The 11,274-nt window shown below is 41.2% G+C and overlaps 1 protein-coding gene across 3 annotated transcripts in view; it reads right to left on the reverse strand.

The window, feature by feature from the left end:
* TTL (tubulin tyrosine ligase) overlaps positions 1-9,358 on the reverse strand; it is a 46,033-nt gene extending 36,675 nt beyond the window's left edge. For 2 of the 3 annotated variants that reach the window (XM_072634667.1, XM_072634668.1), the window contains exons 1-2: positions 9,135-9,358; positions 8,624-8,842 (exon numbers count right to left, since the gene is read on the reverse strand). In XM_072634667.1, coding sequence (XP_072490768.1) covers positions 8,624-8,842; positions 9,135-9,165 — 250 coding nt within the window. In that variant the 5' untranslated portion in view covers positions 9,166-9,358. The other variant, XM_072634669.1, reaches the window with a different exon arrangement.
* Between the last annotated feature and the right edge of the window lie 1,916 nt (positions 9,359-11,274).

Here is an 11,274-nt window from a genome sequence, read left to right on the forward strand (position 1 = left end):
TCTAGGTGAGAGAAAATGAGAACCTGAATTAAAAAGGTGGCTGAGAGAATGGAGATAAGTTAATATATACAATAGTTGTTGTTGACATAAAAAAAAACAAGATATGGCAAAAGATTGGATGTGTGGAATGAGAGTGAGGCATCAAGGATGATATGAATATTACAGCAAAGAAAAAAAGGAATATAAAATGCTGAATGGGATGCTAAATGTTTATTTATATTCCTGGACTTTTACTCTGCAAAACTAGACCAAGAACAAGGAGGCCATTATATTTGCCAAAAAGAACAGGTTGGTGGTGAAGGGCAGAGAAAATGGAATGTTGAAGGCAAATCCCTAAATGATAAGAACCATCACTTTATGAAAGGATTTTGAAGTCCCAAAGGTGATATCATCTCTTGGGGATTATGCTGAGAAGGATATATAGTTATCGTTTTCTTGCTGTAAAATGGAAAGGATTTTTTATTTATATGCCCAGCACCTAGCACAATGTCTGGTTTACAGTAAATAGTTGTTAAATGTTTGTTGATTGACTGAAAACATGAGTATCATGTAGACTAGGAGTGGGAAACCTATGGTCCTGAGACCATATGTGACCCTCTAGGTCTTCAAGGGTGGCCCTTTGAATCCAAACTTCACAGAACAAATCCCTTTAATAAAAGGATTTGTTCTGTAAAACTTTGCACCCAAGGACCTAGAAGGTCACATGTGGCCTTGAGGCCATAGGTTCCTTACCCCTGATGTAGAATGGAAGGATTAGAGTTCTATTTCATTCAGATTTTAGAACTAGAAGAGACTGTAGGGGTCATCTATTCCAATCCTCCCATTTTACAAATGAGAAAACTGAAGTATAGACAGGAAGTGATTGGTAAGTCACAAAGTAATTTAATAGCACAGCCAAGACTAGAACTAGGTCACAGTCCTAGGTCAGTGCTCTTTCTACTACACTGACAAGTAAACAAGAAAGGAAACTGGTTTTTAGAATACTAAGAAAATATACGCTTAATTATGACATCAATGAATTAGTCTGTCATTAAACCGCCACACATTCACTCATTTGCTGACGAAACACTAGTCTGGTAAAATTTATATTACACACCTGTTTTCTTTATACTTCACAAATCTCACCTCCAAACCCCCTAACCACTGTTACTGGAATGCCTGCTAGCCAAGACAATTGGGAGATAGAAAATTAATGGGACTTTAAAACCCTGACCCGCTTCCAGGCTCCCAGCTAGCTCTGGTCTGCTTTAAGCCCAGGAATTCTGCAGTTGGTCCTCTAGCTGGCCACAGGGATCAGATACATTGGACACCTGTCAGAAGAACAGTCGGATCATTTCCCACGAGCTAAGGGAACAATGTGATTTGCAAAGCAGAGTACATGGTGAAGCACCACAAGGCTGTTAACTGCTAAATTGCACACGTGCTATGTTAAGCAGCAGGAGTTAGTAACCAATATGTTTTCCCACCAATGGCTTTCCTACTTGTCCTCAGTCCAGGGCTAGCCTGCAGGAATAATTATTTTGTTCAGGTCACTAGCACAGACCATGCCCTTGGGAGACAAATCTCAATTCTAGCCCCAATCAGAATAATCTTCAAGGTCAGAGGGATCCCACAAACCCTCTCATGTGATGATACCTTAAATTATCCTTGGATTCTGATAATAAGTAGCAATGAGATTGTCTAATGGATACAACCTCTCTTTTACTGGTTTTTGGTAATTGGTGGCTCAGTGGATAGAGTGCTAGGCCTGGAGTCAGGATGAACTGAGCTCAAATCTGACTTTGGACACTTAACGACATCTGACTCTGAACAAATCACTTAACTTTTGCTTGCCTCAACTGTAAAATGGGGATTACAATAGCACTTACCTCATAAGGTGGTTGTGAGGATCAAATGGGGTAATATATAAAAATCACTTAGCACATAGTAGGTGCTATAGAGATGTATATTCCTTTCCTCTCTTACCTCTCTTCCTCTTTATAGCAGAGGTGTCAAACTTGTATCCACTCCCAAGTGCAGCCTGAACCAGATTAAAATGTAATTGGGAAATGTTTAGCAAGATAAATAAAAATAAAACACAATGTTTATTTGTGGTTTTCTAAGTCAATATGTAGCCTCAAGGACCCCTTTCTAATTGAGTTCAACACCACTGCTTTAAGGGACAGAATTAACCAGAATCCAAATAAGGCTTTTATTTTCCTCTTCTCATTTCCTTAATTCCCTGTAAGAAGAGTAACTAAGTTGTCACTGCCTGCCTTGTGTGTAAGTGAAATTGACAAGAAAAGAAAAATAAACCTAAGAAAATACCCAAAGCAGAACCCAATCTGGTCATATTCAGGGAAAAGCTGATACAGCATTGATAATCTCTTGATTTGGGATTTAAATGAGCATTCTTATAAAAACTAACTTGTCTTTGGTATAGTGGCTAGAATGACAGCCTTGGAATTCAGAAAATCTGCCTTTGACTCTAACTATGATCTTGAAAAGTCATGTAAACATTCTCAGCCTTGGTTTATACATCTGTAAAAGGAAGATAATAATTTCAGATTGTTGCTGCGAGGATCAAAGGGGGATATCTGTAAAGTGCTTTGGAAACCTAAGAGCACCATATAAATGTGAAATATTATAATTTAAGATAACATTTTTTAAAAGCCTCCTCAGAAAAGAAAAAAAAAACATGTTAATAGGATTATTGGATCATAGCTTTAGAGATGGAAGGGACATGAGAGTTCATCTAACTTAACCCCCTCAGTTTGCGGATGAAGAAATGAGGCTCAAAACTTCTAAGCTTTAAACGTATCACTGGTAAGATCTTTGCTCATAGAATTTCTAATGTCTATGAGTTATTCTTCTCCCACTAACCACAATCTCATTAGCATTCTTTATTTCTCTCTGATTTCTGTACAAGCTCACCTTTTGCACAAAGTCTTCCTTGATCCTCTCTTCCACCTGTCTTGGGTGAAATTCAGAACTTATGTTCACAGTATTGTTGATATTCTGATTTCAGTTTTTCTGTTTATGTTCTTATACTTTCCTTATTGTTCCAACCACGCTGTTTTTGGTCCCTCAATTTCAATGGTAACCTGAAGTGCTAGGTCGATTCTTTCATCTTCATCGCTGTAAGCCTAGTGTGCACTCCAAAAAATTTAGTTCGCACTGAAAACCGTAAGTCCAACTTGCTTAACAGAGGATTAGCAACTGTTATTTGTATAAGTATGCTATATTCCTGAGCCACTTGTGCAAAGGGAAAATGAACATTAATTCAATTTTGTAATTAAGAAGAGACTAGTAGGCACTTCTAAAGAAAAGATGTCTAAGGAAGGGGGACACAATATCTGTCTTCAAGTATCTAAAAGGCTGTCATGTGAAAGAGGCAGTTAGGTGGTACATTGGATGGGGTGCCAGACTGGGAGTCAAGAAGACCCATCTTCATGAGTTCAAATCTGACCTCAGACACTTACTAGGTATATGACCTTGGGCAAGTCACTCACCCTTGCTTGTCTTAGTTTCCTCATATAGAAAAGGAGCTGCAGAAGGAAATGGCAAACCACTCTAGTATCTTTGCCAAGAAAACCCCAAATGGGGTCATGAAGAGTTGAACATATCTGAAACAACTCAACAACAAGTAAAAGAAGAATCAGAGCCAAGAGTAACTTGAAAAGAGGAAAATTTAGGTTTGACATGCTGAAAAATTTCTTAATAATCAGCAGTATCCCAAAGTGGAATGGGCCGTCTCAGGAAATGGAAATCTTCAAGCAGCGGCTGGCTGACCACCTGTCTGGTTCCCTCCAACACTGGGGAGGGGACTCTTTTTCAGATACAGGCTGAGTGAGACAGTTGCTGAAACCCCTTCTTTCTCAGAAATTCTCAAATTCGGTGAAATAATTTCAAAAATCAAAACATGAATTATTGTTACAAACTAACACATATTTGGGTAACACATCCTATTGGACCAATAGTCATATCTTCTTATTGGATTCAGTGTATACACATATTTTAATTTTCTCTTAGGGTCATACATTTTTGAGAAAATAACCTTCTTTTTTTTTTCCTCCAAAATTCACAATCATGCTTTCTTCCCCCATAATAATAGCAATTGCATATATGTGTACAGTGTGTTTAAGATTTACAATGTGTTTCACAATTTATTTCACTTGACTCTTACAACCCTCTAAGGAGGTGGGGCAACCACTATGATTCCCATAAGAATCAGAAGTCTTGTCTCCAAGGTCACACAGTTAGTATTCCCCCAGCAGACTCTAAGCTCCTTGAGGGTAGAGACTGTTTTTCATCTAGGACCTAGCAAGGTGCCTTGCACACACTACATGCTTATTAAATATTTCTTGGAGTGAAATAAATAGCACTGTCAGGGACCCAGCCTAGGTCCTCAGGCTCCAACTCCTCTTCTGTCTACTAGTCCATGCCGACTTTTATCCAGTGCTATGGACCCAATGGAGATTTAATAATCACTTAAAAGTGAAGCCAGACCCAAATTCAGCTATTTCTCTAATTTGATGTAAAATTTTTTCCCCTAGTTTCCCACCAGCCTCTTATCTAATTGCATCCTGTTTATCTTCAGCAGACATGAGGTCATCCAAGCTCCACTGGGGATACTAAAAGAACTGACAAGAAGCTCTCTAACTTAGAGGAGTTACTTTTCACTTCATTCTACTCCAAGGAGAGGTTTATGTTTTCCTCTGGGTTTAAAAGTGCCTGAATTAAAAACTACATATTAGCTACCTCAACTTCAGAACTACTTCCTCTAGATCAGGGGTGGGGAACCTGTGGCATTGAGGCCACATGTGATCCTCTAGGGCCTCAAGTATGGTCCTTTGACTGAATCCAAACTTGGCTTTGTTTGGATTCAGTCAAAGGGCCACACTTGAGGCCCTAGAGGGTCACATGTGGCCTCAAGGCCGTAGGCTCCCCACCCTTGCTCTAGGTCATGAAAAACTGTCCTGATGGCCTCTCAGTATCTATAAGGAAAAACAACTCTCTTTATGGCTGTATTAGTATTAACTGTGTAGATGCCTAAAATGGCCCCCAAAGGATAGTTGTAGGCAGTCGATTTAGGACTACCCAGGACCTTAGAAATTGCCTAACTCAACACTTTCATTTTACAGATGAACAACTGAGGTCCAGAAATATTAAGTGACTTTCCCAAAGTCATACAAGGAGTTGGTAGTAGAGCATGGATTCAAAACAAGGTCCTCTGACTCAAACCCAATGCTCTATCTACTACAGTATATGGTCATAGCCTTCTCTCTACTTCCTACTGTTACCATCCTGGGATAGGCCTTCATTTCTACCCACATCAATAGCCTCCTAGCAGATCTTCTGGCCACCACTCTCTTCCCCTCCCCTCCTCCAGTTCATCTGTCATACTTCGTCTACTGGACTTATATTCCTTAAGAAGACAGGAAGTATTAGCATCACTAGACTTGAGTACCAGGAGAATGAATGAAGGCTCTGTGATTTCATCAGCAGAAGGAACTGCCACATAATCTATGACTTAGGGAGTTGCCTTAGATAGGCAGAAGTTGAGTGATTTGCTCAGGACTGCACAGCTAGTAATTCTCAGAGGCAGGATTTGAACCAGGTTTCACTGACTCCAAGTTCAGCACTGTGGTCATGCTGCCTCTTCAGCATCACTGTAAGCAAAATAAAATACAAAAATCTGGGAGCCCTACAAATATCAGTAAGTGCATTTTAACTTGAAAACTGTCTGAGAAGAGATACAGAAAAATCATATACAAATGAACTCTCTGTGGCTTTATGCCATACCTCTAGATAGGTATGCTAGAAAATGTCTTGGTTTAAATTAATTAAAAATTTCCCATCTAGTCACTTAATATTACTCTATTATGATTTTATCAGTGAAAATGACATTAAAGAAGAGTCATTAAAGAAGAGTTAATGACTCTTCTGTATTGCATACAACTATCGTTTGAGGGGCCATTTTAGGCATCTACACAATTAATACAAAAACAGCTATAAAGAAAGTTGTTTTTCCTTATAGAAACTGTGAGGCTGTCAGGACAGTTTTTCATGACCTAGAGCAGGGTGGGGAACCTACGACCTTGAGGCCACATGTGACCATCTAGGGCCTTAAGTGTGGCCCTTTGACTGAATACAAACTTCACAAAACAATTTTGCTGCTGCACCCTAAGGACCAGGGGGGTATTTCTATCTATTTGCAGCTGAAACCTTCCATATGTTTTGTTCCCCCCGCCCCCTCCAGTTAGAATTGGAGATCATTGAGAACAGAGATCATCTTACTTTTTAAAACTTGTATCTCCAGAATTTAGCATTATACTTTGCACATAATAAATGCCTATTAAATGCCTAATAAATGCTTCATGCATCTACTTAAAGTTCTTCTCAGTAAATTTTTGATGTGAGCTTCCAAGACACCAGAAGATGAATCAGATGTCATGCCACATCTTTTCCATCCCCTGCCAAAGGTTTCTGAGGCTGAGGAATTTGATAAAAAAAGATTTTTTCTATCACTTTAGGCATGGCAGTTGATATGACCTAAGTCAGCTAGATTGCTAAACTGAATATATATCTATGCAGCTCCATGCTTTTTTTTTTTTTTTACTGTGAAAACACAAAACAGACTAGAGCAGATGTAAGCAAAGGATGTGTATGTGGTTCTATAAAACAGAATGAAATTACTTGCCTCCTACCTCATTTCACAAGAATACTGACAATAAAGAGCAGACATAAGCCAAGTAAAGAAGAGTAGCTACCTTTCTACTCAGCCCATGTAGACTTCTTTAAATGACATCTGGCTTAGATCTGTCACTCCCATTAGGTATTAAACACATGGTCATTCTACTTCTTCAAATTCTGTTAATAACCACCTAGGAAAACACATTATCTACAAGAGCAAAATGCTAGTCATCAGGCTAACAAAGTCATCTTGGCCCATTTAAAAGCTAACTCACTTCCATTTATCTCTCAGAGGGAAGGTGACAATGAGCCAAATCAGAGGGAGAGTGTTGCAGTAAGAGTGATAACTCAGTTCTTTGGAACTTGGGCTAATTTTGATATATATAAACTCCAACGTACAAAATTGAATATCTGTTTCCAAGTTCTTTTTCACCCAGATGTCCAAATTCTAAAAAGTTCTAAAGTTACTTTGTATTAATTTTTTTAAATGACCTATAATTTGAAGACTCCATTTCTCTCCTTTCAAAGAATAATGTTACAATTTCAGTCTTTATAAAGAACTTGTAACCTTTATGCTTAAGACATATACAAATAATACATTGCAACCTGATTCTATTACATGGGCTATTTTCATCTTTAAAATTACCTTTTACTCACATGGTGGTAACCTGCTGTTTAGTACTACAAGAAACTGAACATGGAAAGAACTGGACAGTTCTATAGTCACATAAGCTAAACATGTCAAATACTAAAATTATTAACAAGCACGCTGATAAAAGGTTTTAAAAAATTATATTGATTGAATATAGTCCATGCCCACGCCTTCAGAAAAGATGAATGGATGGATTATACTGACTCAGGCTAAACACTCAAAAGGAAGAATGAACATATGTTATACAAGTTATATGACTACTTTGTTCAAAGTATTCAGAGGAGAATGAAAGGAAAAGATTAAGTACTAAGCTGACAGTAGTCATTTTGGGTCTTGTTTCATTTTGGGGTCAGATCTATCCTGTATCTTAAATTCATAAAAAATCTGCTTTCACTGAATAATTTGGTCAACATATTTTTAAAAAAGAAAAATTTAAATGTGATACTCTAACCAACTGTACACTCTTTTTACTACATTGGTTCATTAGTGTCATTTTTTGAGTCCAGCTGTTACTTTCCTATCTCATTACAATTTAACTAAGTCTTCCATTGATGGATTTTTCAGCCTTAAAGAGACAATAATCCTAAATAGACTACTTCACTAGGAATTCAAAAAAAAGAGAATCACTCAGCAGAATATTTCCAAGAGCTGAAGAGTGAATGAAATACCAGGTCCAAGTTGAAAGGGGGTTTGTCGGTGCTGCAGAATGACTGCCCAGTTTTGTTGCCAACCATGAATGACTATTAGAACTGATTTTTTTTTTTGAAACCCAGGAAAAACTTTTCTTTTTCTTTTCTTTTTTTTTTTTTAAGAAATAAAGCTAGGGACATAATTTATTACCTTGGATGCTGCGCAAAGCCCCTGTTCAGGGCTTCTAACTGGTGAATACCAGACCTGAGTCTCTCCCTCGTTGCAGCAGGCAACACCCAAGACGCAAAGCTACCGCTTGCTGTTCGGACCCTGCACTGTGCCAATCAATACTTCCCCTTCTCCTAGGGCAGCTCAGTCGGGTCCTCTTCCACCTTACTACACAGGGTTTCTCAAAATGTAAATTTCTGAGTCGGCCCATTGTTCAGGATGGGCTGGAAGAGAGGAATCATCAGCTCAAAATTCACCCTACGTCTGGTTTGGGTGAAGGGGTGAGGAATTAAACCGAACAGGCTCTCAGACCCTTCGCTTCGGGGATGGGAAAAGATATATTGTCTTTATTTCCTCAGGATGGGAGGAGAGCATGCATAGAAAAAGCAGCGAGGAGGAGGGGGAGGTGGGCAGGGGAAGGAGTGGGAAGTCTCTCACCCAGTCTCCCAAAGGGTAGCCTGTTCCTCTCTCCTAGCATCAGGTTAAACCTGGGGTTGTCCTTCTTCAGCCGTTTCCATTGTCCAGTCGAAAGGAGCAGCTTGGAGACTTCGGCATAGACGCTGCTGTTCTCGTCGCGCACCACGAAGGTGTACATGATGTCAGGGGAGGGCTGCCCCGGCCCAGGTCTCAGTGGCAGCTGCAAGAACAAGTCTGGCCCTGGCGGGCGACAGCGAACGATGCGACTGGCAACCTAATGAAGGGGCCGCCCTCCCGGCTATGCATCGGATACCGCCCCAGCACCCAGGCGCCCGGGTACCGACCTCGGCCACTGTCGGACTGGGTCCGCTCCGCCTGGGAGAGCCCCCCCCAGCCCCCTCCGCTTCTGGGCTCCCACCAGCGGCCGCCTTCCTCCTCCTCCTCTTCTCCGAGCAGTGTGGGGATTCTCCCCGGCAGCAGCGGCGTGCTTTTCGGCACTCCCTGCCCACCCTTCAGTGGCGGCACCGCCTACCTGGTGGGGCCCCCCAGCGCCCGCAGCCCATCGAGCCCCGACTTCTGCTCAGCAGCCTTGCCTTCCATGGGCTCTTGGGGCATCAGTAGCCCCCTGCCAGCCTTCTGCTCATAGGTAGCCGGGCTCCTGGGCGTCGGAGGCGGCAGCCACCTCTCGGGCTCTCCCTCAGTCCAGCCCCAGCCCCAGCCCCAGCCCTGGCTATCGCCACAGCCTGGGCTGCTGCCCCTCCTCTTTCCTGCGAGCTCCTCCTCCTTCCCCTGTGATTCCGCGCTGAGCTCACGGGTCAAGGAGGCGGAGCTACGCGGACGTCGCCACTCGGTTTCCACTCCTCTGCCGCTCTCCTCCTAGCTCTCCTGTCGTTCGTACTCCTCGCTTTTACTGCTCTGTCCTCGCCACCCCTTCTGCGGACGCCCCAACTATTTAGCCTCCCATGGCTGGGCTAGAGTCCCCAAGGGCATTTGTGTGGGCCCATTTCCCAGGATTTGAGTAGTGGCAGCTGGAAAATGCAAGAAGGAGAACTCAGAGATGGGGCGGGGAGTTGGGGTCAGATTGATGAGGAAGGCGGAGGGATAGTCTGCATCTATCCTCCTGTTTTAGTTGTTTTGTCATACTCACGTTTTTTGTTTAAATGGACAAAAAAGAGTTACGTGCCCACCTTGCAACCCCAACACCTCTATTCTGAGGTGTATTTCCTTAACTTTTCCCCCACACTAAGTCATAAAGCAAATCAAAAAGGAACCCAGCAGAAGGATTTGAGGACAAGGAAAAACAAAGTCTGGTACTTCATGACAACTTCCGGGACGTCCTGGCCCCCACCCCCCAAATGTAACATCTACAGTAGTTGCCTTAATGAGGATTTTAGAGGAAACCTGTGTACACTGCATGAAGTGAAAGCGGTTAGAAGGGAAGGGCCAGAGAAAGGAGGGAGAATAGCGGTAGAAGGGGACCACGTGGATGGGTAGTAGGTACAAACTGGTATGTTAAAGATGACTAGAAGCTAGTCATGTGTTTGCTTAGTGCTGGACATTCCAGAATTTGGACTTCATGCTTCACGTTTATATAGTGCTTAAACCTTTGCAAAGAACCTTCCTTATAACATGCCTGTGAAGTAGGTAGTGCTAGCAGCATTATTCCTACTTTACAGATGAGAAAGTGAAGCTCGGGACAGGTTGTGACATATCTCTAGTTAAACATCGTTAGTATCTGAAGTCCGAATTGAATTCAGATCTCCAAAAGCCAACTATGCTATTTCTTTAGACAGTCTTTTTTTCCCCCCCTAAACATTCTTGGCCTTTATTCTCTTACCTCTTCCTTATTTCTTACCTCTTTCCTCTTTCTTTCTGCCTTTGCTCAGCAGGAATCATATACTATACTACATCCCTTACATTTCCTTTATTTCCAGTTCCTTCTTTGTCTGGGTTTATCACCTTCCTGTTGGTATCCACCTTTTCTAGGCCATATTTTCTAGCTCCAATACCCCTAAGCTTTCTGCAATGTCTTCAGTTTTAGACATACCCCCTTTTTCCCCCTGCAGTATCAGAACTGAAATCTTGGACATTATTTTATAGAACTGGTACTATAGTCACCTCTAAGTTTATCTATCTAAAACTGAGTTCATTACCTTCTCATCATCCCCCAAGACTCCTCCTCCAAGGTTTTCTTTCTCAGATTCTCAAATTCTCATTTCTTTCACCCTAATCCAATACCTCTTCACTTCTTGCCTAGACTATTGTAAGTACCTCTTTTTTAAAAGTCTGACTTAATCCCACCCTTCCAAAAATATTACTATACACACAGCAGAATACAAAATGAGAATTCCATATGAAACCACAAATCTCCATTTCATAGTGGTTTGAGATTACTAAAAGTAACTAAGAGATTCTACACTTTAAAAACTGTCCCCTACTTTTCTGTGCTTCCTTCAGAGCTTTATGTTCTTTTCTGGACATTATAGTCCCCTCCTCCAACCCCCTTTCAGCATCACTGTGGTTCTCTATCCAGTTATAAGTCAAGAGAAAGGGAAAATTTGAAAAAAAAAAAACAAAACCCTTCACAATAAATAAGCAAAGACAAGTAAAACCATATGCATATAGGCATATAGAGGCCAAGTCTAAAACTATGTATCTTGGAACGTTGTGTC

Source organism: Notamacropus eugenii, chromosome 1 (assembly GCF_028372415.1).
Source record: "Notamacropus eugenii isolate mMacEug1 chromosome 1, mMacEug1.pri_v2, whole genome shotgun sequence".
Lineage (NCBI taxonomy): Eukaryota > Metazoa > Chordata > Mammalia > Diprotodontia > Macropodidae > Notamacropus > Notamacropus eugenii.